The following is a 27540-nucleotide window of genomic DNA, read 5'->3' as shown; positions in this document are numbered from 1 at the left end:
GTTTTCCCCATCTTTAATTAAGGGAAAACTAGTTAGTAGAGATTAAAGTAATTTCTGCAGCCTCCCGTGATGACCCTCGATGGCTGCAGGTTTGAAAAACTGTTGAGATTATTGAACTGAAAGGGCAGAGCTGGGTAAATTGTGGAGAAGCTGGAATTTTCCTGCTAAGGGTTAGAAAGGCCCTGCCCTATCAGTGGGCCACTCCAGGAACATGGGGAGGTGATCCACAGCTCCCTCTTCCTAAACCAGGACCTGGCATTCATTCAGAACTGCTGCTGTTCATTGTTTTGCTCAGCTGGGAAATTCCTGCAGACTCTTTTCCATCTCCAAAACATCTCCCAGGGTTGGGGTTTGCTGCCCAGCCCTCCCCTGGCCGCCAGGGCCTGTGTCACCCCCAGAACCCTCAGCTGTGTGGCCCAGAGGTTTCCAAGGTTTCATTCTGGATGGATCCATGATCCCCATGCACACAAACCCACAGTCCCACCCAGAACACTCCCAGTTAATGGAGATCAGCAAGGTTTATATGGAAGAATATTTAATCTGCTCAGGGAGGGGAGAGGGCTCATCTGAGGTTTTATTAAATATTTCTCTCTACTCCAGAAGAGTCCGTTTCTTGCCAGAAAAGGTCCCATATAAATTAGAACAAAGGGAGGAGGGTGCTGGTGGGGTGGCCACGGGCATCCCTTGACCACAGTGACCACGGGAATCCCTGGACAATGATGACCACGGGCATCTCTTGCCTATAGTGACCATGGGCATCCCTGGACCATGATGACCACAGGCATCCCTGGACCACAGTGACCATGGGAATCCCTGGACCACAATGACCATGGGCATCCCTGTATCATGATGACCACAGGCATCCCTGGGCCACGGTGACCATGGACATCCTTGGACCATGATGACCATGGGCATCCCTTGATTACAGTGACCACAGGCATGCTTGGACCACAGTGACCATGAGCATCCCTGGATCATGATGACCCCAGGCTTCCCTGGACAATGACCACAGACATCCCTGGATCATGATGACCACAGGCATCCCTGGACAGTGATGACCACAGATATCCCTTGACCACGATGACCATGGACATCCCTGGACAATGATGACCACAGACATCCCTGGACCGCAGTCCTGGCAGCCCAGGTGCCAGCCCGGCAGCGTGCCCTGGGGATGGGCTCAGTCCCACCCAAAATCCTGCCCTGTCATCTGGTAGAACTTCATGTTGAAGGGTCTGTAGAACTCGCGCAGGCGCTGCACCACCTGCCCGTCGATGGTGGGGTGCGGCCGCCCCTTGGACTTGCCCAGACACCGGGGTCTGCTCCCCCCCTCGGGCTTCTTCAGGCAGGGAAAGCCCTTGGTCTCGTTAAAGTAGAAATGTCTGTCTGTCACCAGCCTCTGGAGCCCCAGGAAGTCCTGGACACGGCCCATCTCCCCGGCAGGGTCGCTGACCAGCCTCTCCCCGCTGACGAACAGGAACCTGGAGAGGGGGAAGAACTGCAGCCAGTTCTCCAGGTGCTTGGCGTAGATGCCGATCCGCACCGCGCTCCAGCTGGTGTCGATCAGTCCCGTGCTGAGGTTTTTGAAGGCCAGGGCCTGGAAGCTGGGGATGGAGGGGTTTTTGGACAGGGTCTGTGTGTAGTCCGAGATGGCGCGGGTGACAGGGTCGCGCACCACCACGATCAGCTTCGTGTCCCGGGACATGTTGTGGATGCGCCGCGGCGCCTCCTTGGTCACAAAGTAGCTGGGGGTCTTCTCCATGGTGATCTGTCCATCCAGGGTCCGTGGCATCAGGCTCCTGAGGACAGACAGACATGGTCAGGGCTCAGCTGCCTGATGGGACAATGGGTGGGAACAAACCCCAAAACCCAGAAAGGCTCAGGGGCTTCCCAGCTGTAGCCATGATATTTTCTGAAAAATCTCTTTGCCAGGATCTTTTCTCCTGTGAAGCTGAGAAGCCTCAGAAACTAAATGCAAACAATGGTTATCTGCTGCTGTGGAATGCAACAGGTGCATCTGTGATTGGTCTCATTTGGTTGTTTCTAATTAATGGCCAATCACAGCCCAGCTATCTCAGACTCTCAGTCAAACACAAACCTTAGTTATGATTCCATTCCTATTCTTTTCCATGCAAGCTTTCTGATTAAATCATTTTCTTCTATTCTTTTAGTATAGTTTTAATATATCATTAACTTTTAAATATTATATATGTATCATAAAATAATAAACCAGCCTTCTGAAACATGGAGTCGGATTCTCGTCTCTTCCAGGCGAAGAGGAAGAGGCTGCCTGCAAATATCCACACCCAACCACAGCCACATCTCCCCTTCCCTCCTGCTTCACCTTGTCACACTCCTCTGGTGATTTCTCATCTTCAAAACCCTTCCTAGGAGTTCCTGAGCTCCAGGCTCTCTGCCCAACTCAGCATTCCCTTTGTCCCCTCCAGTGTCCCTAGGAAAGAGCTCCCTCTCACCCTGTCCCACCAGCAGCATCCACAGGGTACCTGCAGGCGGCTGCTTCCCCCTGGAATCCCTTCCCAGCCCTGCAAATCCCTCCTGCCTGCTCCCAGCTCCATCCCAACACGAACATTTTGGCACAGGGCTGGTGTTCATCCCTGCCTCCAGTCACATTTCATGTCCCCGTGGGATTGCAGAGGAAAATCCCGGGAAATCCCATCACGGAGGTGATGCCCAAGCACCAGCTGGGAACGGAGGTGCCCACCAAGGCTCCCTCCTCCTCCTCTGCCTCCAGACAGGGAGCAGTTAAAGCCAGAAAAAGACTGTTTCCTTTTCAAAAGAAAGGCAGAAAAAAACCCTGAGGGCCCAGCCATTGTGCTGGGTAAAATTCACTGCTCTGATTGTTCCCTCGTGCACTTTAATGAGTCATTAATTGCCGCAGAAATTACCCAGCCGTGTCACCCCGTGTGACAGAGCGGGTCCTCCCTGCCACCAGCACAGGCACCTGCCCCGCTGCCCCCCACAAAATCCTGGAATGTTTGGGATTGTGTAGGAATATCGGGGGTAGGACGGTGGGGATGGACGGACACGAGAGGTCTCTGCAGCCAGGTGGTGGAATTTGGGGTTTATGGCAAAGGGCCTGGGTGCAGGGCCCTGCTGGGAGCTGCCACAGCTCAGAGCAGGCCCCAGAGAGAGAAAGAGAGGTAAAGAGGATGGGAGAGTGAGGTTGCCATTAGAATACAATAAATCTTCTTCTGGTCATGGAATTTGGTGTTTATTGCAAAGGGCTTGGATGCAGGGCCCTGCTGGGATTTGGGGTTTATTGCAAAGGGCCTGGGTGCAGGGCCCTGCTGGGAGCTGCCAAACACAGCTCAGAGCAGGCCCCAGAGAAGAGAGGGGGAGAGAGGATGAGAGGGTGAGAGAGTAAAAGGGGTAAGAGCATAGAAAAGTAACAGCTATGAGGCAAGAGGTAAGAAAGTGAAGTTCCCATTACAATACAATAAATCTTCTGTGCTGAATATTCTCATTCTCACTAACCAATCTAGTACAAGATACAAATCCTATAGCATTTCCATACAGCCTATAAGAATCACTACATTACCACACTGTGTTACATTTTAAACCCTATAAACTCCTCTTTGGGCCCCTTCTGCCAAGCTGGCAGGGTCTGCTCTGACCCTTGGGCCTGTCTGCAAGCAGAGGGTGTTGTTCCATCAACAGGGGATCACCTTCAGCTGGCCACACCATTGCTTTCCAGTTGTTCAGTAACTGAGGTGTCTCAAAGCTTGCTTTCATTTCAATCTCACTTATAGTTTCCATATTCTCAAAATCTTTTGCCAGGCAGTCATGTTTATAAGGCTTTCCTGTTCCATCTCCCCCAACAGGAAGGGAACTCACAGATGCCACCCCTGCCAGGGCAGGGACCCTTTCCACTGTCCCCCGGTGCCCCCAGCCCTGTCCTGGCCCTGGCACTGCCAGGGAGAGCTGAGGATTCTCTGGGAATTGCATCCCAGCGCTGGGGCTGTGCCTGGCAGGGAGCTGGGGACAGGGACGGGGCTGTGCCCTGCAGCATCTGCTCCTTATGTCATGGGGAAAGCTTGAGGTTTCCGGGATTTTTCCCCTGGACTCAGGAAAGAACATTTTATTAAAAGCATTTGTGAGCGACGCAGCTCCCTCCCCCAAGCAAGAGCAGAACCCATTTGTGGCTTTCCCCCTCTCCACCACTTTTATTTTAATTTTTGCACAGTGCCAGCGTTTTTAGAGGCATTTCCCTGCCCTGGTGCCCTCACCTGGCAGCACAGCCCCTGTTTGGCACCAGTGGGTGCCCATGGACCCCAGAGCAGCCAAAGCTGCTTTTCCCATAATTTCCAGCGTTTTTTCCCCAAATAATTGCACTCACCAGAGGCTGACTCACACAGCTCCTGCTGGGAATCACCCTCCCAGCAGGGTTTTGACCCATCCCTGTCCCAGAGCCCAGAAAAACCCAAGGGATGGGGTTTGGGATTTACTGGGAGCACAGCACAGCTCCACCACCCTCCTGAGGGGCTTCTCGGCCAGCCAAGCATCCTGAACTTTAATTCCATTCAGGAAATGCAGCAGGGCTTTCCAGGCTGCTCCACCAGCATCTCCTGGCACCTTCCTGGGGCATCCATTCTGTGTTTCCTTGGGATTTCTGAACGGCTCCATCCTCATCCTCACCCAACCCAGCCCTCACAGCAAACCTGGGCTGAGAGTCTGACCCAGCCCCGCTCCTCAGTGGACAATAAATTGTTTATTACCCACGGCAAAGCCGGGATGGGGACTTGGAGAGGCCCCACAAAACCTCGGCCTGGCCCTGGACCCTTGCAGGGATGGGGCAGGCACAGGGATGGGGCAGGCACAGCCCCTCTGGAAAACCTTTCCTATCCCTCCCTAACCCCTCTTATCCCTCCCTGTCCTGCACAGGGCCATCCACACCACCCACAGCTTAATTACCAGGTAATTAACAGAAGTTTTAATGAAAACCAGGGTTGGGAGGGGTCTCCCAGCGGCTCCTGTGGCTCTGATGGGTGCGGGGACCTCCATCCCTGAATTTCCCCATCCCGGGGACATCCCGGGATCCCCTCGGGAACAGCCATTAATTGTGCCACTCCTCCTCTTTCTCTGCAGCCCCAGCTCCTGGCACAATAATTAAACATTTCACAGTTTCATTAACGCCCCAATACTTCCCCTAAATGAGCACAGTTAATTATTGATAACACCCAGCTCTGGCTCAAACCGGCAAAGAGCAGAGGTGGCTTTGCTGGGCTCCACTTTAACCCAAACATTAGGAACGTTAATTAAATTTACAGTTAATTCTTCCTGACCCTCAGACAGCACCCTGGGAATGCCAAGCAGTGCCTGCAGGTACAGGACACGGCAATGGGGAGCCTTGGAAGGAATTGGGATTTCCAGAGTGTGTGTGCCCAGGGGGAGGGATAAAACCCCTTTTGCCTCTCTGTTAAGTGATAAATGTTTGTTTTTAATTAATAAAACTGGCACTTGAGAGGCATCGGAGCAGGGGTTTTCTGCACGGAGACATTCAACACATGAAAATGCTTCCTCGGTTAAGGTAACACACAATAAATTACAGCAGATAAAATGATGATAAAAATGCAGAGAGCTGCATTAAATAGTGATTAACAGCCACAGCAGGCAGGGAATCAAAGCAGACTTCAAAAACGGGGCCAACAGAACTTTCCAGAGTTAATTGCTTCACGATTCCTGATGGTTTTTGGAGCAGAACTCCTCCCAGCACCGACGGGGACGCACTCTCGGGAGATAAACGAGTCTCCAGCCCAAAGCATCCCTGAGTTATCACCCAGGGCAGCTCCAGCAGTTAAATTAACTCTATCCCAGCCCAAAGCAGGAGAGCAGCATGGGCTCTGCCAGGGAGGAATTTCCACATGGACACAGATCTGATGAATCTGATTTCATTTCTGATGAAATCCTTTCTTCCATTCTTTTAGTATAGTTTTAATATAATATATAAATCAAAATAAATAAAATAAATAATAAACCTCTGAAACATGGAGTCAACATTCTCATCTCTTCCCTCATCCTGGGGCCCCTGCGAACACCATCACACATGGGGACACCCCGAGCAGGGTGACAGACAGCGGGCCAGGGACAGAACCGTTTTTGTGTAAATGTTAAATAGTTTGGGACCAGGAAGGGCTCGGGACATCGATCCTGCAGGCAGAGCCCGGTGCCATCAGATCTGCAGAGGAATCCTGGCCAGGGACAAGGCTGCCTTTGTGCCCACGGGGCTCTCCGGGTGTCACACTGGAGTGCAGATAGCCACCTTCAACTCCAGACAGCTCAAATTGCAGCTTCTCCGCTGGGGAAAAGGGTGCGAGGCACCAGGGACCGGAATTGCAGTCCCGAATCCCTGCTGGGCACTGCTGCGGGAATGGCAGAGCCCTGATCCCAAAAATGGGGGGGCAGCTGGGCTGAGCCCATCCCAGGGGTCTCCAGGACCTCTCCTTCCCACAGGAACCAGTGCAGGGCATAGAGGAGTGGACTGGGAAGGGATGAGCTAGGAAGGGATTAACTGGGAAAAATGAACTGGGAAGGGATGAACTGAGAAGGGGTGAACTGGGAAAGATTGAACTGGAAGGGGTGAACTGGGAAGGAATGGACTGGGAAAAATGAACTGGGAAAGCTTGAACTGGAAGGGGTGGACTGGAGGGAAGAACTGGGAGAGATTAACTGGGAAGGGGTGAACTGGGCAATATTATCTAGGAAGGGATTAACTGGGAAGGCATGAATTGGGAAGGGATGAACTGGGAAAAATTAACTGGGAAGGGATGGGACGAGCCAGAGGGAAGAACTCGTAAGGGATGAGCTGGGAAGACTGAGCTAGGAAGGGATGAACTGGGAAATATTAACTGGGAAGGCGTGAGCTGGGAAGGGATGAACTGGGAAGGCTGAGTTAGGAAGGGATGAACTGGGAAATATTAACTGGGAAGGGATAAACTGGGAAGGGATGGGATGAGCCAGAGGGAAGAACTGGGAAGGCTGAACTGGGAAGGCTGAGTTAGGAAGGGATGAACCGGGAGGGATGAGCTCCCCGAGCCGCCCGGGACCAAATTAGCCCACGTTCCTTTTTCCCCTAATTACCGAGCTGCTGCCCCTCGCCTTCCCCAGCAGGTCCTGGCAGAGCCCCCCCAGCGCTCCCCACCCCCGAGCTGCCCCCATTATTTTCTGATTCTTTCACCGATTCACAAATGTGCAAATGAGGCCGCGGCTTCCCAATCAGGCCTGGCCGGGAGCTAATTGGCTTTAAGCAGGGGGCCCTGAATATGCTGATGAGGGCAGTAACAAGGCCGGGATGCGCTGGAAGGGGAGCCGAGCCCTGGGCTCCACCACGGGCTGACTGAGACACGTCAATTAACAGGCAGGCAGATAATTTATTAATGCTCCTTTGCGCCCCTCTGCCCTTTGCTCCTAATTACCGTTTGATACATCACACAGCGAGGGTCTCTGGTGGGTCGTGCTCCCAGCTGGAGCGTCCCCAGGGGCTCCTCCTGCCCCCCAGAACCCCAAATTCCCCCCAGAACCCCAAATTCCCCCCTCACCCCACAGAGCACCACAGCTGGGGGGTCCCCAGCCCACACAAGGGACCCAGAGCTGTCCCAGTGCCACCCCTCGGGGTCCCTGGGCTGGGTTCGGGTGGATGAAGAGTCCCAGAGGAGGAGGAAAGGGGGGTTTGTGTTTTGTGAGCCCCCCAACCCTCCCCGAGGGGCTGCAGAGCACTGGGGGCTGCCCTGGGGGGCTCAGTGAGGTTTGGGCTGGATGTGCACCCAGATCTGGAGCTGTGCAGCAAAGGCAAGGGGAGAATCCAGAGCTAACATCTGCATTTCTAATGGCAGGGCTGCTCCCACACCATTATTAACCCCCACAAGAACGAGGGCTGGTGAACCCAGCTCTTCTGCTTTTCCCACCCAGAAAATCTCCCAGATCCCCGGGATCCCAGGATTCCCAGCAGGAAGGTGTGGAAAAGGCCGTGTCCCCACAAATCCTGGGTTCCCACACAGTTCAGTTCCCAAACCCAGAATTTCCATCACATTTCCTGCCCGTGTGCATGGCCAGGGGCTGCAGTTATGGGCAGCTCCAGGCCCTGGAGGGTCCTTTCCCTGCGACTCCTCCCTGATGGAATTTGAATAATTGTGAGTGAAAACACAGCTGAAGCCACTGCTTGGGTGAAAACAGGTGGGAAACAGAACAGCTCCATGAATCCCCAAAAACCCCTCAGGAAATGGGGCCTGGCATGTGCCCAACCATGATGGGGCACTGAATCCCTAAAAAACCCTCAGAAAATGGGGATTGGCACATGCCCAGCTTGATGTGGCACTAAATTTCTAAAAAACCCTCAGGAAATGGGGACTGGCATGTGCCCAACCATGATGGGGCACTGAATTCCTAAAAACACCTCGGAAAATGGGGGCTGGAAGGTGCCCAAATATGATGGGCCACTGAATCCCCAAAAACCTCCCAGAAAACGGGGTTGGAAGGTGCCCATCCATGATGGGGCACTAAATCCCTAAAACCCCTTCAGATGGGACACTGAATCCCCAAAAAAACCTCAGAAAATGGGAGCTGGAAGGTGCCCAGCTTGGTGGAGCAGTAAATCCCAAAAAACTCTTCAGATGGGGCACTGAATCCCCAAAAACCCTTCAGAAAATGGGGTTGGAAGGTGCCCAGCCATGATGGGGCACTGAATCCCCAAAAACCCTTCAGAAAATGGGGTTGGAAGGTGCCTAACCATGAATGGGGCACTGAATCCCCAAAAACCCTTCAGAAAATGGGGTTGGAAGTCTCCCAGCTTGGTGGGGCACTGAATCCCCAAACCCCTCAGGAGATGGGGCCTGGCCCGTGCCCACCCTGCTGTGACCCTGGGCTGGGCTGTGCCCGCTGAGGATGGGGCTGCCCTGGCAGCTCTCCCTCCCTCTGGAATGAAGCCCCTCAGCATGGCAGCAGCCAGGAATGTCCTCTCCTCCCCTCTGAGTGTCCCTTTGAGGGCCGAGGGAGGGGACAGCCTGTGGCAGGTGTCCTGCCTGTGACCCGGGCCAGCCCCGGGCTCTGATCTGGCGGTGACCCTTCCCAGCAGCGCCCGTGTGTCCCCTCAAACAGCTTGCAGATGAAGGAGCAACAGACTGGAGATGATTTATTCAGGAATTAAAGGTTCAGTACCCCTTTTAAAGGCTGCGCCTCGGCACTGTCAGCCTTCATTGCACACAATTAAAGGCCTTGCCTGCCCCAGCCCCCTCTCCTGCCTTCCAGGGGAAGGAAATCAAACAAAACCAACCCTCCCCAACCCCGGGGGGCTCTGCTGAAGGACTCGGGAGCTCGGGAGTGGCCCTGAGCTCCAGCTCCAGCCCCATTCTCTGCTCAGGATGGGGGATGGAGCTCTTGGGTTTGGTCTCCGTTCACAGGAGGGGATGCTTGGGGTTGCTCGTGGCTGCTGGGGAAAGGCTGTTCCTGCAGCTGGAGCTGCTCTGGAGAGGATGTATCCTTCCTCGTGGTTATCCGTCTTCCTGGTTATCCCTTCTCCTCTTTATTCCTCCTCCTGGTTATTCCTCCTCATGGTTATCCTTTTTTCTGGTTATCCCTCCTCCTGGTTATCCCTTCTCTTTATTCCTCCTCCTGGTTATTCCTTCTCCTGCTTATCTCTCATCCTGGTTATCCCTTCTTCTCTTTATTCCTCCTTCTGGTTATACTTTCACTCTTTTATTCCTCATCCTGGCTATCCCTCCTTCTGGTTCTCTCTCCTCCTGATTATCCCTTCTCCTTTTTATTCCTCATCCTGGTTATCCCTTCTTCTCTTTATTCCTCCTCCAGGTTGTGCCTTCTTCTGGTTATCCCTTCTCTTGATCTCTCCTCCTGGTTATTCCTCCTGGTTATCACTCATCCTGGTTATCCCTTCTTCTCTTTAATCCTCCTCCTGGTTATCCCTTCTCCTCTTTATCCATCCTCCTGTTTTATCCCTCTGCAGCAATCTCGACCCCTCCAGGAGCTCAATCCCAGCCCAGCTCCAGTTTCACTGTCCCACCTGGGTGGGGAGATGACGGGATAAACCAGGGAGATGGGATAACCCCGGCTCGGTGGGATGGATCCAATCCCTCCCCTCCCAGCCCCACGGTGGCTCCAGCAGCAGGAATTCAATGAAAAACTTCCTCCCTCTAAGAAAGGAAGGGAAGGAACCCGCTGGCAGCGGCGGCGCTGGGATAATCCCTTTGCAAGGCAGTAAATTTCCCTGCAGCTCCCCCGGCAGTAATCCGGGGGATTATTGCACCTTTCAGCACGGGCAGCCTTTACAGAGCCTCTCCCCTCCCCGTGGATCTGGTGCTTTATGACCTGACCTGCTGTCTGAGCAGGGGAAACACAAATTACCCTCCGGTGAACCTGCAGCACAGACACTGGTGACAGATTTTATCCCCCTGGGAACCGGGGTCCTTGGGAGCGCCGATAAATAAGGGAAAATTGCTCTTGGAGCTGCTGGGGAGGGAAGGGGACCCCACTAACCCTGACTAGCCCAAGGTTTCTTTAGAAAAAAGAGAAAAAAAAAATTCCTGAGAGCACTCTGTCTAAAGATCTTGGTTTCAATTACAAATTTAAAAATTACACTCATTAGTTCTCACTCAATTATCCCCTCACAGCAACAGGCTGGTCCTGCCTGTTTCCCACCTTGATGGAGGAGAGGAAAGCATAAAAAGGTCACAAAAATCACTGGGGTTTCCAGGTTTACAGTTTACAGTTACATAGATAGCAGAAATAGGAATTCTTGCACCTCCTGATGCTTGGCTGAGCAGAAGGAAAAGCAAGGGAGGGACCTTTCAACTATCCCAGGTTCCTCCAGCCTGGCCTGGGACACTGCCAAGGATCCAGGGGCAGCCACAGCTTCTCTGGGCACCTGTGCCAGGGCCTGCCCACCCTCCAGGGAGGGATTTATTCCCAAAATCCTATCCATCCGTCCATCCCATATCCATCCCTCCATCCCATATCCATCCATCCATCCATCCATCCATCCATCCATCCATCCATCCATCCCTCATCCATCCATCCATCCATCCATCCATCCATCCATCCATCCATCCATCCATCCATCCCAGGGGACACTGCCTGGAGTCACTCCCAGCCCACCAACTCCCAGCTAATTAACCCAGCCTAATTAACCAGGGCAGGACCCCCATCCCCTCTCTGGCTGTGGCTCCCGGGGGTCCCTCTCTGTCCCAGTCCTGGGGTGCAGCCAAAGAATTCCTGCCCCTCCTGGTGTCGCAGGTGCGGGAGCAGCGGGGAGGAAGGAAGGGAGGAAGGAAGGAAGGAAAGGAGGAGGAGGAGGAGGAGGAATTGCCCACACATGTCAGGCAGAGGCAGCCCCTCCCGCTGCCCCATTGACAGCTGCCCTGATTTGCTCAGCAGCTGCTGACGGGCAGCAGACAAGTCCCCAGAGCCATGAATAATTTCAGGCTATTTGTGTTTATTTGATCTCGGGATGGGGCCGAGCCCCGGAGCAGCCACGGCAAGGGGCAGCCGGGCTCTCCAGATGGCCCCGAGGCCACCGTGGGCAGGGCTGGGGGTCCCCTGGCTGTCCCCTCCCTCACCCTGCTCCTGCAGAGCCAGGGCGAGCAAGAATTTCACCTAAATCAAAATGGATTTCTACCCTGGAAAATTTCTACTTTGCCTCACCCCAAACCTGCACCCTGTGCTCCCCTCACCTGGGGGCTCACAGGGAAAGCGTCACCCCAAACCTGCACCCCAAACCTGCACCCCAAACCTGCTCCCGTTACCCTGGGGGCTCACAGGGAAAGCATCACCCCAAACCTGCTCCCCTCACCTGGGGGCTCACAGGAAATGTGTCACCCCAAACCTGCACCCCAAACCTGCTCCCGTTACCCTGGGGGCTCACAGGGAAAGCGTCACTCCAAACCTGCACCCCAAACCTGCTCCCCTCACCCTCGGGGCTCACAGGGAAAGCGTCACCCCAAACCTGCACCCCAAACCTGCACCCCAAACCTGCACCCCAAACCTGCTCCCATCACCCTGGGGGCTCACAGGAAATGTGTCACCCCAAACCTGCACCCCAAACCTGCTCCCCTCACCTGGGGGCTCACAGGAAATGTGTCACCCTAAACCTGCACCCCAAACCTGCTCCCCTCACCTGGGGGCTCACAGGGAAAGCGTCACCCCAAACCTGCACCCCAAATCTGCTCCCCTCACCTGGGGGCTCACAGGGAAAGCGTCACCCCAAACCTGCACCCCAAATCTGCTCCCCTCACCTGGGGGCTCACAGGAAATGTGTCACCCCACACCTGCACCCCAAACCTGCTCCCCTCACCCTGGGGGCTCACAGGGAAAGCGTCACCCCAAACCTGCACCCCAAACCTGCTCCCTTCACCCTCAGGGCTCACAGGAAATGTGTCACCCCAAACCTGCACCCCAAACCTGCTCCCCTCACCCTCGGGGCTCACAGGGAAAGCGTCACCCCAAACCCCTGTCCTGGCCACACTCAGCTGCTGTGTGCCCCCAGAGCAGGTTGTGCCTCTCTCAGCCACCTCCCACCCGTGTCCCACCCAGCTCAGGGTGCTCCAGGCTGCAGCAGCTCCTCTGTGCCCTCTCCTCCAAACCCCAAACTGATTTTTGAGGTGTTTGTCTCGGGCCTGACGCTGTCACGCTGCTCTCCTTGGGATGGAAAAGGAAAATGCATCCAGTTTTCCACAGAAACAACACAGATTCCCCATCTGGGTCAAATTTGTAATCCAGCCTGAGGGAAGATGGGAAACAAATTTAGCTTTATTTTTTTTTTGGTTTTTTTTTTTGTTACTATCAGAAAAAGCCTCATTTCCTGGCAAGGAGCTTCACCCACAGCCTGGCAGGGATGGGAGCCAGCATCCCCAAACTCCTCTGTGCCATCCCATCCGGTGGCAGGGAAATGGGAGAGGAACCCCAGCACGGAATAAATTATTCTGGTGTCCTTAACCTGCTCAGCCCCTCACCCTGCCCCAGGTAAGGGAGCAGCCCCACAAATCCACAATGGGAGGTTTGGGAATGTGGGGATGCTGCTGCCCAGCTGGTCCCCAGGTGAAGGAAATCCCCCCTGAGGAGGGAGCTGGGCTGGATTATGCACTTTGCAGCACAAAAAAAGAGGAAATCTGTTCCTCCAGCCACGGCCAAAGGGGCTGTGGAGATGTTGGGAAGGCTCAGGAATGTCCCAGGAGAGGCTGAACAGGGCTTGGAGAACCGGGAATAGTGGAAAATGTCCCTGCCCTTGTTTCTGGATGGGCTTTAAGGCCCCTCCAACCCAAACCACGCTGGAATTCCAGGATATCCTGAATTTTCTGCAGCTCCCAGAGCTCTGGGTGAGCCCCAGGTGATGGAGATGGGGGCTCCATCTGTCCTGTCAGGGCTCCCTCCCTCCCTGTTCCAGCAGGAACTACTGGGAATTCTCTAACAAAACAATTCTTTCCACTGGAAAAGCCTCACTTGGTGGCAACTTTGTGGGAAAGAACTGGATTCTGCTTATTTTTAGCCTGGTTTCCTAAGGAAATGTGGCTGGAGCAATCACACGCTCCGTCTGTCTGTCTGTCTGTCCAGCTGTCTGCCCTGTCAGATCCCACCGGCCCATTCCAGCTGGATTTGAGGGAGGAGGAGGATCAAAAATAGATATTTCTTGCACATTTCCATGGAAAGCTGCAGCTGAGTGGTGGCCAGGACCCCGTGAGGAAAACACCCCAGGATCAGGTAAATCCATGGAAAAACCCCCTGGGATCAGATAAATCTATTTTCCCAATGAGGAAAACACCCCAGGATCAGGTAAATCCATGGAAAAACCCCCTGGGATCAGATAAATCTATTTTCCCAATGAGGAAAACACCCCAGGATCAGGTAAATCCATGTTCCCAATATGGAAAACACCCCAGGTAAATCCATGTTCCCAATGAAGAAAACCTCCTGGGATCAGGTAAATTCATTTTCCCAGTATGGGAAACACCCCACAATCAGGTAAATCCATTTTCCCAATGAGGAAAACCACCTGGGTTCAGGTAAATCCATTTTCCCAATGAAGAAAACATCCCAGGATCAGACAAATCAATTTTCCCAGTAAGGAAAACACCCCAGGATCAGGTAAATTCATTTTCCCAATGAGGAAAGCACCCAGGAATGCCAAGGGTGCCACCCAGGAATCCTGCTCCAGGATTGAATTCAAATATTGGGGAATTAAAATCCTTCTGAAAAGTGACCTTGCAGCAAATTGGTTTTTCCCTGCAGCTTTAGAGTAAAACAACACAACCCCAACCCTTCTCTGGGCATTCCCAAATAGTTTTTTTCTCCCTCCCCAAGTTGTTGTGAAAATTTCAGATAAGAAAACGTGTTGGGTAAAAATATTCAATTCCCCACAGCCTGCAGAGCCTCATCAAAAATCCATTTGAAGTATTACTCTCAAATCCCTCATGGCAATGGGATATTTTAAGGTCAGTTAAACTTATTATTCACTCAAGATTTGCTTTCAGGTCCCTGCATATTTCAAACAGATTTTCCCCTCATCTCTAACCCAACTGTGTTACAAAAAGCCTTTTCCTCCTCCCCTCCTCTCTTTTTTTTTTTTCCTGAAAAGAAAAAAAAGTTGTCAAAAGAAAAGATCCTAATCAAAAACAGCTTCTGAAGCCTTAAAAGCTGCTACAGTTTGTACTTGTTACCCAAAAACACTGAGCTATCTGCAGATCCCTAAATCCCCTGGCTCCCAGAACACTGAATGGAGCCGTGCTGGAAAAGGGGAATTAACTCCAATTTGTTTTTCTTATTTGCAATTCATTTCCTTGCAACAGGCTTTACACACAGGTTTCATTTTTTTCTCCCTTTCCTCAAACAAGGAAAAGAAGCAACTTCCAAACCTGCAGCCTGGGTTTTTTTGGGATTATTCAGGATTTCCAGCTTGATGGAGCTGCAGTTTCTGCTTCTACCATGCCCTTGCCCTCACAAGTACTTTTGGTTGGTTTTTTTTTACATAAAAGTCACCTAAAAAATAAAATCTTTATATTTCCCCTGAACCACAAATCTCCTTTTTCAGCATGGAGAAGGAAAAGCTCCAGGGAGAGCTCAGAGCCCTTCCATGGCCCAAAGGGGCTTCAGGAGAGCTGGAGAGGGACTGGGGACAGGGATGGAGGGACAGCACACAGGGAATGGGTTCTGACTGGGAAAGGGGAATTTGGGTGGGATATTGGGGCTGGATGGATCTGCAGAGCTGCTGTGGCTGCCCCTGGATCCCTGGGATGTCCAAAGCCAGGGCTTGGAGCAGCCTGGGATGGTGGGAGGTGTTGGGATTGGAGCTGGAGGAGCTTTAAGGTCCCTCCAACCCAAAGCACTCTGCAATTCCCTGATCCCATGGAAGGTCCAGGGCCTTCGGTGTCAGCCCAAGCCATGCCCAGATGTGCAGGGCTCTCTCCCAAAGCCATGCCCAGATGTGCAGGGCTCTCCCCCAGATGTGAAGGGCTCTCCCCCAAAGAGAGGGAGAGGAAAACACCCCAGAATTAGGTAAGCCATCCCCAGATGTGCAGGGCTCTCCCCCAGCCATGCCCAGATGTGCAGGGCTCTCTCCCAGAGCCATCCCCAGATGTGCAGGGCTCTCCCCCAGCCATGCCCAGATGTGCAGGGCTCTCCCAAAGCCATCCCCAGATGTGCAGGGCTCTCCCCCCAGATGTGCAGGGCTCTCCCCAAACCATCCCTGGATATTTAATCTCTCTCTCTCTCTGGGGTGTGAGGGTCAGGGCCAGGGTTTCCATTTCAGATCCTACAAACCTTCCCTGCTTTCCCCATCCCCTTTTAAGGAGGCTGTAAATCCCCAGGCACTCTCAGGTGACCCCTCATTGCCCATTTGTGTCTCTGAGCAGAACCCAGCCCTGTTCTTCCTCCTCCCCACAGCCATTGGGACCTGCTGGGAGCCAACCCAGGCTCTGCTGCCCCTTCCTGCCCCAGCCAAGCCATCTCTGGGCATCTGTGCCTCAGCTGCAGCGTGGCAGCTCCAGGAGAGGGCCAGGAGTGCTGCAGGAAGAGGAAAAAAAGGGTTTGGATGGGTCTGTTCCTCATGTGAGCCTCGCTGCTCGCAGCCTTTGATTGCCACACAAATAAAAGATGGAAACTCAGTGCAGGCACAGGAATTAATTAACGGGGAGAAGAAAGGAGCATCGGCCTGTTGGAGGCCTGGCATCAATTCCCAGGCGGGTTTTGAAGTGGCAGCAGCTCCCGTTGTTCTCTGAGGGCTGCTCCCCTCTGTCCTGCACGGGGACAGCACGTGTGGGGCTCAGCCTGGGCTGGGCTGGGCAGGACAGCCCTGCCTGGCTGGGGGGCACCAGCAGCACCTCCAGCTCCTGCTGCTCCCTCCTGCCATCATCTGACCTGCTGAGCTCCTCAAACCACAGGGGCCACCATTCCTCACTGGGCTGCCAGCATGGTCTGGGGGTTTTTGCGGTCTGGGGGTTTTTATGGTCTGGGAGATGTTTACATCTCCAAATGGCTTCCTAACCTCTGTTGCTGAAGTTTTTCTGCAGGTGAGAAGATCATGAACCACCTCTCTTGTATGGCAGGAAGGAATCTGTCTCCATGTTCTTAGAAGGCTAATTTATTATTTTAAGATACTATATTATATACTATTCTTATATATTATATATTACTATATATTATATATTACTATATATTATATAGTGTATTCTTATATACTAAGCTATAGTAAAGAATACAGAAGGGATACTTACAGAAGGCTAAAAGATAATTAAGAAAAACTCCTCTCTCTTCAGAGTCTGACACAGCTCGACTGTAATTGGCCAAAGAGTGAAAACACTCACACCAGAATCCAATGAAACAATCTCCAACCACATTCCAAAGCAGCAAAACACAGGAGAAGCAAATCGGATCATTATTGTTTTCCTTTTTCTCTGAGGCTGCTCAGCTTTCCAGGAGAGAAATCCTGGGCGAAGGGGATTTTTCCAGAAAATCTGACAGTGGCACACCTGCAGCCCAGTTCCAGCCCAAACTGGGATTGTGTTCAAGCACAGCTGTGCACGCTCACATGGGCTGTGGCTCTCCTGTCCCTGGAACAGTTTTCCTGTCTTCAGGACTTGCTGGCTTCCAGCAAGAACTGAAAGTCCCCCTGTGCCAAGGCTCCATGGCTCAAAAATCATCAAATCTCTGAGGATTCCGAATTAAACCAGAGGAGCTCCCACCCTGTCCTCCACCCAGATCGTGCTTTAATTTCTGTCCAGCTGCATGCAGAGAGTGAGGTCTGTGCCTGAGAGCTCCCCAGTGATCCCAGAGGGTCTCACAGCCAGGTTTGTGTCCACAGAGCCTTGCCGAGCCCTGCACCCATCAGCAGTGGGGTCAGGGCTGGGTACATCACACACACACAGCTCAGCGTGGAACTCATCAGCCCTGGGTGTCAGGAACCAGAAACCCCCCACAGCCAGGTGTGTGCTGACACTCGCAGGAATTTGTTTGGTTGTGGCGCTGACATGAGGCTCACACAGCTGGGCACAGCTGGAGTTAGGTGCTCACTGAGCCTCTGAGCCTTCATTTAAAGGCATTTTGCCCCAGAAAAAAAAAATGTTTAGAAAAGGTCTTGCACCATCAGAGTGATTAATGCTGAAAGGAATCTCCCCTAGCCAGTGTCTGCTCAGTAATTCAAGTTTTATGAGCTCGAACATGAGCGAGGCCTGGGTGTGATCCCTGCTCAGCCCCGTGCATGCAGGGCACCCTCACACGCTCCTGATCCTCCTCAAAGCAGCCAAAGATGAATTTTTAATATTCACACCAAGACCAGAGCAAGGCTGTCCCTCATTATCTGCCTTGTGACGAGGCGGGGATCAAACACGGAGCGGTGGCACAGTGACACCAGCCCCACACGTCCCCTCTGATGGCACAGGGGGTAATTAACTGCCATGTCACACTCAGGCTAACGAGGGTGACCCACTGGGGGTCCCAGCCCTGTCCCCTGTCCTGGGGATCCATCCATCCATCCATCCATCCATCCATCCATCCATCCATCCATCCATCCATCCATCCCACACCATCCAAAATGAGCTCTGAGCTCCCCAAACTCCCTCCCACCAGCTCCAAACAAACCCCAAAGCCAGGGGCAGCCAGGATCCCAAAAAACCCTGGGATACCAGGGCAGGACAGTGCCTGAGCACAGCAGGTGAAATCCCCAACCCTAACCCAAAACACCACTCAGTGAAGAAGAAGGTGAAGAAGGATCAGTTATTGTCTTAAAACTTGTATCTTAGTTCTCTATATCCTAATATGAAGTTTTTGACTCTGTGCTATTGCAGACTTCTAACCAACTGCAACACCAATCCTGGTGTTATCCATCAATTCTGGAATTTTCTCAAGGGCCTCAGTGCGCTCCTGGGAGTCAGAGTATGTCAGCACTGAAATCTAAAAATCCCAATACCCAGAGCTCCAATCGTGCAGGGCCCTTCCTGGGCTGCTCCCAGCCCTGTGTGACACCCCATGGAGCAGAATGGGGACACCTGTGTCCCCTGTCCCATGGGCTGTGTCCTATGGGCTGTGTCCCTGTCCCATGGGCTGTGTCCCTGTCCCACTGGCAGCAGCCCAGCCCATCCCATCCCATCCCATCCCATCCCATCCCATCCCATCCCATCCCATCCCCTTTCCCGGCTCCTTTGTGTCCCGGCAGATGCGGGTTTGTCACGCTCGGGGCTCGGGCACTGCAGGGGGACATTCTGCCCGGCTTTTCATGCACACAAACCCTGCCTGCCCTCAACAAAACCCAAACCTCGCCTCAAAGTCCTTGGCAGCGGCCCCTCGAGATTTTTCTCAGGCTTGTGTGGCTCTGGGGGATGACTTTGGGAAGCGGAGGAGTGATGGAGGAAGAATGAAACCCCCCTTCCCCTGTCCCACTGGGCTGGCACTCACAGGAAAAGGGGGACAGCCCTGGAGAGACTGCAGCACACTGGGGACAGCAGTGTCCCCTCTCCAGGACAGCAGTGTGACAGCAGTGTCCCCTCCCCGATCGTGCTGACAATGACAAGTGGCCGATCGATGGCACTGACCGAGCCCCCCCGGGAATTGCAGGATTTCTTTGGCCGCCACTTAAGGGACAATTCCTGCCTGGCAGGGTGGCCCTGGAGGGGACATTTGTCACTCAGGATTACCGGGGACTCAGGCAGGATGGGGCAGGTGGGAACAGGGGAATATTCGGGCACAGAAACCTCCAGAGAGGGGAAAATAAAATCAAATTAAATAATCTGTGGAGATGGCAGAGGCATTTCGGGATCCTGCCCTGATGGGGCTTTGATTTCACCCCCGGAAGGAATTATGGACTTGTGGAATCATGGCTGGAAAAGCCCTCCAAGATCACCCAGTCCAACAATCCACAGAGCTGTCAAACCCCCTCAGGGATGGAGACTCCACCTCTGCCCTGGGCAGCTGTGCCAGGGCTGGGCAGCATTTCCAGGAAGGAATTTTCCCTAAAATCCCACCCTGAGGCCGTTCCCGGTGCTCCTGTCCCTGTTCCCGGCTGTCGCCTCCTGGCAGGAGCTGTGCAGAGCCAGAAATTCCCCTGATCCTCCTTTGCTCCAGGCTGAGCCCCTTCCCAGCTCCTCAGGGATTCTCCAGCCCCTTCCCAGCCCCGTTCCCATCCCTGGCCACTCTCCAGCCCCTCCATGTCCTTCCTGCCGTGCCCAAATCTGTCCCCAGAGCTGATCCAAGCCCTGGGACTGGTTTGGGATGGCTTTGGGATGATTTTGGGACAGGTTTGGGATGGCTTTAGCCCAGGTTTGGGACGGCTTTAGCCCAGGTTTGGGATGGCTTTGGACAGGTTTGGGATGGCTTTAGCCCAGGTTTGGGATGGCTTTGGGACGATTTTGGGACAGGTTTGGGATGGCTTTAGCGCAGGTTTGGGATGGCTTTGGGACGCCGCGGCTCTGGAGCAGCTGGGAGGTTGCACAAGGCAGGAGCAGAGCCGGGATGTGCCCCCCCGGGGACGGGCCCTGTCACTTGCCTTGGCCCTTCCCATCAATCACCGCCTGCTTTTATTTATTTATTTATTTTATTTTATTTGCATAACGCGGCTGCGAATTCCCGGCTGGATCAGCCTGGAGGGTGTGGATGGGCAGGGGAGGGGACGCCAATTCTTCACTCCAGCTACAGAAAAGCCCTCCAGGTGTGCCCGGGGCCAGGTGTGCCACACACAGCTCAGGGGCCCGGTGATAAATCAGCAGCAAAGTGGTCAATGAGCCTTTCCCTGCCCAAGGAGCTTAACAAGGTCACAGCCTTGTTCTCTCCACACTAATGAGCGCAGGTTCCTAATAAGACCTCGGTGACAAGTGACTGTATGAATGTAATTCCCTGCTCTCCTGATCAATTCTGTGTGCTAAGATGCAGAGCAGCCCCGGGGGCATGGGAGGCTCCTGCCACCCCTCGCTGTGAGTTGCTGGCAGGGAGAGAGGAGTTTATTACGAGATTTCCTTGGTGGAGCCCACCAGAGTCACTCCCAGGAGGAGCCCGGCAGCTCATCCCACTCCCAAAGTGCTGCTCTTATCCCAGGCTGCCTAAAACATCCCGTGCTGGGGCTCTAACAGCCCAGATAGTGAATTTTTCTGAATTTCAGCCATTTCCCTCCCACATTTCAGCCTGGGACCAGCACTCCAGGTCAGGGCAGTCCATGCATAGCCCGTGGTGGAGCAGGGATGCTCTCCCATGGCTCTGGACCTTCCCAGCCATGCAAACCTGGTTCATCCCTGCTCTCCACCAGCCCTGGAATCAGAGCTGGACACTGACCCTGAGTCCTGGGGTGACCTGCAGGACCCCACAGCTCCCCTGTGCCCCCTCACCGTCCCAGCTCACATCCAAATTTCCATCTCAAATGAGTCAGAGTGACTCACTGAGGGTTGCATGAATAATTTGGAGGATTCCTGTGATCTGAGCTGTCTCTGAGCAGAGAAGGAGGGGAAGTCCAAGGAGCTGCTGTGAATGTCCCACCCAGGACCATCACCACAAAAGGTGGGTGTGTAAAACCTGAGCCAAAATCTCAACCCGGCCATGGGCAAAGCTCAGGGCTGCAACCACCACGAGTTTGTCATGGTGGGATTGGGAATCTGGGCTGTTCTTCATGAATTTGGGGAGACCCTGGCTCAGAGTGCCCAGAGGAGCTGTGGATCCCTGGCAGTGCCCAAGGCCAGGCTGGGCATTGTGGCTTGGAGCAGCCTGGGATGGTGGAAATGTCCCTGCCATGGCAGGGTGGCATGAGTTTATCTTTGAAGGGCCTTCCAACACAAACCAGTCCATGATTCCATGAATTCCCACAGGAAAGGAAAGACTCAAACCACTGCATGGACCAGCCCTGGCTGCCTTCACCCCCCAGAGCAGGCTTCCAACCAGGCCCCACAGAAGCCTCTCAGAGCATCCCTGTGCTCCTCACTTAAATATTTTGGCCATCTCAAGAGCTGGGATGTGGGGAGGGAAACTGCCAGGCTCAAGTTTCACCCTGTTGCCAGAGTTCTGTCCTGCAGACAAGGAGCATCCATCCATCCATCCATCCATCCATCCATCCATCCATCCATCCATCCCTCATCTGTCCATCCGTCCATCCATCATCCATCCATCCATCCCTCATTCATTCCCATCCCTAATCCAACCTTCATCCATCCATCCATCCCTGTCCGTCTGTCCATCCATCCATCATTCCCATCCCTAATCCAACCTTCACCCATCCATCCATCCATCCATCCATCCATCCATCCCTGATCCCACCCTCTCTCCGACACCCCCAGCTCCCTAAGCAGCAGGATTTCCACAGCCCTTTGAAAAGCCATTTAGAGCTAAGTCTCGGCATTAAACCTGGCCTTTCCCCGGGCAGCTTTTCAATCTCTGCCCGAGCCTGTTGCAGCAGAAAGTTTCTGAAAAGGTCAGGAGGAAGCTTTTAAGCATCTTTGCCAATTAAGTGCTGGAACCCCCTCCCCGCCGCCAGAGCTGCCCGTCTCCATCCCAGGGGAAGGTAATTACTGTTTTATAAATAAGCTTTGAACTCTCTTAAGTAATTGTCTCTCCTTGCATGAAAGCACCCTCTAAATCCACCGGCCTTTTCCACCTTCTGTCACTATCGAGAAAAAATCCAGGGGAAAGAAATCCACCTAATGCCTTGCAGGAGAAACTCCCAAACTTTCCTTTGCACTGCAGTGATTATTTCTCCAAGCTTTCAGTAATTCCACGAACAGAAGCCTTGTGGCTTTCCGGGCTCTTGGTGAAATTTTTTGGCAATATTTGACATATTTTCAAAACTTCCCTGGAGTTACATGGACCAAAAAAAAAAAAAAAGCCACGTTTCAATATTTCAATTTCTACCCCCTGAGGTTACAACAAGAGAAAGGACAGGAATGAAGAAGCCTTTTCCAAAGGTATTAATTCCCTTAATGTTATTTTTTTTTAATCTATCCCTGTGATTTCTGGGTGTGTTTAAGCAGGCTGGGATAGAAATCCTGGCAGATCTGAAATCCTTTAGGAACTCAGGTTACCCCTGCTCAGCCCGGGTGCAATCCCCCCATTTATTTAACAGAGCAGAGACAGGGAGCGCATTCCTGAGGCGGGAGAGCTCCTTCCACCCTGCAAGTCGCAGCTTTTATCCCCAAAATCCCAGCCAACATTAACACGCAGCTCCAATCGCTGGGGCCTGACACGATCTGAGCAGCAGCACAAGGAACAGCCCGACTTCATTTCAGCCTGGAGGCTGAGCCAGGCTCGAATTCAGGCTCAAACTCAGGCCCAAACTCACCCAGGCCCAAACTCACTCAGGCCCAAACTCACCCAGGCCCAAACCTGCTTGGCTCAGCAAGAAGCACTTGATGGGACCGGGAAGAAAACGCGGCCGGGTGGAAATCAAGGAATAACATGAAAATGGGGGGCAGCAGGGTTGAGCTCCTCCTCACCCCATCCCCGACCCCCCAAATCAGGACAGGCACGGCCCCTGTCCCTCCCCACCCGCAGCAATCCTGCCTGGGAGCTCTTTAAATGGTTTCAAATGTTAATTCCTCATCGTGGCAGTAAAAGCTATTTTTAATCCCACGTGAAAGCAGTTTGCAGAAACCCAAACTTTGCACGAATTATGGATTGCTTCCCAAGTGCTGGGAGCAGAAAACAGGGGCACATCATCAGGGAGACCCATCCGGCTGCCCAGAGCTTAAACCTGGTGCTAAGGGTAGGGCTGGCGCTAAAACAGCGCATAAAAGCCGATCCAAAACACCATGCCTTCAGTAAAAGCTTTAGTGTATCTTGTTCTTAGTTAAAATCAGGTTTTTCTCAGGTTTCCCGCATGTTCTCTTTGTACTCGGGGTTTCATTTCCCAAACACGGGGGTGAGGATCCGGCAAGCTGAGACAGAAAGGTCTCACTTGTGAATGGAAGCGCAAAAAAAGGAGAAAAGATTGCAAAGAAATAGAGGCGAGAAGCTGCGGGGCCGAGTGTCTGCGAGCGGCCCGGGAGAACAAGGGCGGCTCTGAGCCTGAAACCGAGTCCATCAGGAGGGGAGATTAGCGGTGCCAATGAATAAAGATAACGTCCCGGAGCAGCCCGAGCATCGCCAGCCCGGATTCCTTTGTCCGTCCCCACCTTTGCGCTTCCCAAAAGGAAAGCCAAGCCAAGCTCGCCCTGCAAGCGGTGCCAAATCGCAGCCTGGTGGCTCCGGACGAGCCGCTCCCATTCAGCAGGGCTATAGAGTGTCGCGATCTGTCTGTGCAATCACAACACACACAAAAACCCCTCCGGGCACCCACTCAGCCGCACTTTTCAGCTGCCAATAACGCTGCCGGCAAAAGTCAAAAGAGCAGCGCCGCAGCCGCGTCCTGCCCCTGCCGCTCAAAGGGGCTGCGAGGTTGCGAGATAACAAAGTCTGCCTCAAGAAATGCTGGAAGCCTTTCAAGAGCGCTGGGAGCTCCTGTGAATGGGGCTGGGGAAGGGGAGGGGGCGAAGCCCACGGGCCGGGGAAGGGCTCTCTGCTCCCCCTGCACCTTCCCGGAGGTGCTGCCGAGCTGGGACGGCCCAGCAGCAGCGCAGGGGGATGAGGAGCCCCAAGGAGAGTTTCTCCTCCTTCATGCCAGCTTTCGTGTTGGATGGGACGGGGAAATTACAACGAAAAGTTAAATTTGGCCTCGGAGTGTGTCGGAGCTCTGGGCTGGCTCTGCAGGGCCTGAGGATGCTCGGGGGGATTGCAGCCCCTCGTGTCCCTGTGGCTGCAGGGGACAATCTCTGGACATCTCATGGTGTTTTTTAATACTTGTGGTGCAAACTGCGTTAAAATAGGGAATTCTTTACAATCCCTACAGATTGTAGGAGCTCAATCCCAAGGGACACTCGGGGTGCAGGGAGCCCTGGCCCAGCACCATTCCGGCCTAAACTTTCCTTTGGCTCTTGGGAAAAGCAGGAGGACGGGATCAAGGAGAGGGACAGGGATCCCAGATCATGCAGGGAAACCCAAACCAGAGGAAAACCCATTCACACTGAGCCCCGAGCCAGGGAAAGCCCATTCACACTGAGCCCCGAACCAGAGGAAAACCGATTCACACTGAGCCCCGAGCCAGGGGAAAGCCCATCCACACTGAGCTGATCCTGCCACAAACCCCTTCACCCCATCAATGTTGTTCTCCTCCATCCCCAAAGGCAGGACCTGGCCCCACACCTTCACAGGTGCTCCAAGTTTTACTTCCAAGATTTCTGAATCTCACCCCAAACTGCTCGGATTCAATTCAGTTTTTTACTATTTGTCCTCACCTGCATTCCCACAAAATAAACACAGACAATCCCAGGCTCCCACAGGGCACCCCCAGACCCCAAACTGGCAGCAGACCCCCGAGCATCCTCTCTTCTTTATTTAGGCTTCCTTCAAGGAGCACTGAGTGCCAAAAAAAAAATTAAAATTGCGTTTTGCTTGAGGAGAAAGCATCCCATCATGCTTGGATCAGCCATTCAATCATTTATGCTGCAACCTCAAAAAGGTGTTTAATCTTCTCAGAATTAGCTAAAGCTGTAGTAACTCAAGGAATTCTGTAGGAGATGCTTTTGCAGAACATTTTCTTTTCACTACTACTCCAAAACCAATGAGGGCTTTGGGCCATTTCAAATCTAAATTAAATAAAACAATCCAGTAAGAATAAATTATTTCAGTCAGTAACTTACAACAAACTGCTCATCACCCACGAGGAGATGCTGCTGCCAGAGCAGGGAAATCACTACGGGACAGAGCAACAAAATAATTCTGGAGTGATATTTCCAAGGGAATTCTTCTTCCACATTTACTCAAAACAAGCAACAACCTACAGGTGCCTTCGGGCCAAATATCTTGGCGTGAGAAGCACTTGGTGTAATTTCGGTTTCCTAGCAAGTTCAAATATTTTAAAAATGTTTACACCACTTTAGAGATATCCATAGGAAAAACCCGATTTTCTGTCCAGCTCCTCTTCCCCTCCACTCGAGCACACCCCAGCTTTAAACATTTAGCTCTGTCTGGCTTTGCCGGGGATAAAATCCCTCGGTGCTGCGAGGTCTTGTGAGAAGACAAAACAAGAGGCAGAGAGGAGAGGAAGCGAAGGGAAATGCTTGTGTGTGTGTGTGTGATTAAAACCACACTTTATGCAGAGTTCAGTAAAACATCTCCTGATTTTTGCCTCGCCCCGGAGGATGCGGATTCTCCCCAGCCCAGAAAACCATCCCCGCTCCATTTCCCCCAATTTACCACAACCACATGCGGGATCGCCCCGATCCTGGTGTCGGGCCAGGCTCCCTGCGAGCACTTCCAGCACTGAAAACCCGCGGCAGAGCCATCCAAACTCAGATTTATTTCTGCTCCTCTCTGCGCCCCGTCCTGCGAGCCTCCCGAGCGATATGAAAGCGTTCCATCTTCCCTTCCCCGCTTTAATTATGTGCTCGCAGTCATTAAAGCCCCATTCTGCCGAGCAGCCAGAGCCAGCTCGCAGCCCTCACCCCAAAAAAGATTGGTGATCATCATTATTGCTCCTGGAGCGGCGCGGAGCCGAGGAATGAGCTCGTAAATCACGGCAATATTAATGCAGCCGTAAAAATGAGCGCCGCTACTTACTGGGGTTTGAAGGTGTGTTAAGTCGTAACTTTACAGCCCCAGATGTGGGCTCGGAGAGCTGAAAGTCTGCGGGTAAAATTACCGCTAAAATGACTCTTTCCATGAAAGACGCTGATTTTTCACAGGTTGTTACTTGGGCGAGGGCTGGGAAGCTGCAGCCTCCCCAAAGGATGGAGAGAGAGAAACGCGGGGCTCGGGGAGAGCGGGATGGGCGGCAGGAAGGACAGCGAGAGCTGCTCCTTTGATTATTTTCAGATGTTTCCCCGAGAACACCACGGCGCTTTCATACATCGACACGTTTGGATTGCCTTCAGAATAACGGGGCAGATTCAGATTCCACCCCCGGCTTCAAGGGAGTTATCGCTGCCGGCCGCCTTGGCCCAGCGCTCCGGAGCTGGCCGGGAGACGGAGTTTAACACGCTCCACATGCACAGTAGCTGCTCCTCCGAACGCTTTATCGCCCCAAGAGCTCAATCCCATGGAAACCCTCAAAAAACAAAACCCTTGCATCGCCCCAGCTCTGCCCTTTGCCCAAGGGGATCCCGCGGACTCGCTCAGCATCAAGCCCGAGGTCCTCGCTCATTTCTGTTTTTCAGAAACCACACCAATAAAACAATTCCTAAAGGAGCGCGGTGGGTAGACGGGGGCACGGCTGGGGATGAAGGACTAAAGGTTAAAATCTCAAAGCTTGCGGAGTGAAACGAGCGCATTTCTGCTGCCGCCTTCGTCCCTGGCCGGGCGGGATGCGGGACGGGAGGTGCGGGGACAGGAGCGACGCGGGGACAGGGGGGGACACAGGGACAGGGAGGGACACGGGGACAAGGACACCGCTTTTCACACCGCGGCAGCCCCCCAAAAGCAGCCCCAACCCTGGCGAGGCTCGGTCCAGCCGGGGACCCCCAGACCCCCTTTCTCTCCCGGGACCCGCCTGTTGCGGAGCCACCACATCCCAGCCCGTGCAGCAATTAACAGCGCGCTAATTACCGACCCCCTCACCCCCCCCCCCCCCAACACCGCCGCATCCTCACCTGTACCAGCGCAGCCCCTTCTCGTAGCACCTGTCGAAGAAGTGGGGCTCGGCGCCCACCGCCCGCACCCCGGGGTGCGCCCGCAGGAACTCGAGCAGCGCCCGCGTCCCGCCCTTCTTCACGCCCACGATGATGGCCTGGGGGAAGCGGCGGCTGCCGCCCCCCGCGCCCCCCGCGCCCGCCGCCGCCTCCCCCGGGCCCGCGGGCAGCGCAGCGGGCGGCGGCGGCGGCAGCAGCGCGGGCGGCAGCGGCTCGCAGGGCCCGGGCAGGCAGGACAAGAAGTAGGTGAAGAACAGGATCATGGTGAGGAGCAGCGAGGCGCCGCGGCCCCCGGCGGCTCCCAGCAGCCGCCCGCTACATCCCATCGGGGGCCGCGCATCCCGCGCCCCCCGCCCGGCCCCGCAGCCCCCCGAGCTCCCCCCGGGCCCGGCCCGGCCGC

General features: G+C 53.7%; 1 protein-coding gene across 1 annotated transcript; it reads right to left on the bottom strand.

Moving 5' to 3' along the window:
- Positions 1 to 518: 518 nt before the first annotated feature.
- On the bottom strand, positions 519 to 27540 carry HS3ST6 (heparan sulfate-glucosamine 3-sulfotransferase 6). Its single transcript, XM_074552806.1, has 2 exons — positions 27102 to 27540; positions 519 to 1799 (listed from the first exon to the last, which is right to left on the bottom strand). Exons 1-2 carry the CDS (start codon positions 27464 to 27466, stop codon positions 1181 to 1183), a joined length of 984 nt encoding a protein of 327 aa, XP_074408907.1. The 5' UTR covers positions 27467 to 27540; the 3' UTR covers positions 519 to 1180.

The sequence above is a fragment of the Zonotrichia albicollis genome, chromosome 16, assembly GCF_047830755.1.
Source record: "Zonotrichia albicollis isolate bZonAlb1 chromosome 16, bZonAlb1.hap1, whole genome shotgun sequence".
Classification (NCBI taxonomy): Eukaryota; Metazoa; Chordata; class Aves; order Passeriformes; family Passerellidae; genus Zonotrichia; species Zonotrichia albicollis.
This window is presented reverse-complemented; position numbering and strand designations above follow the sequence as displayed.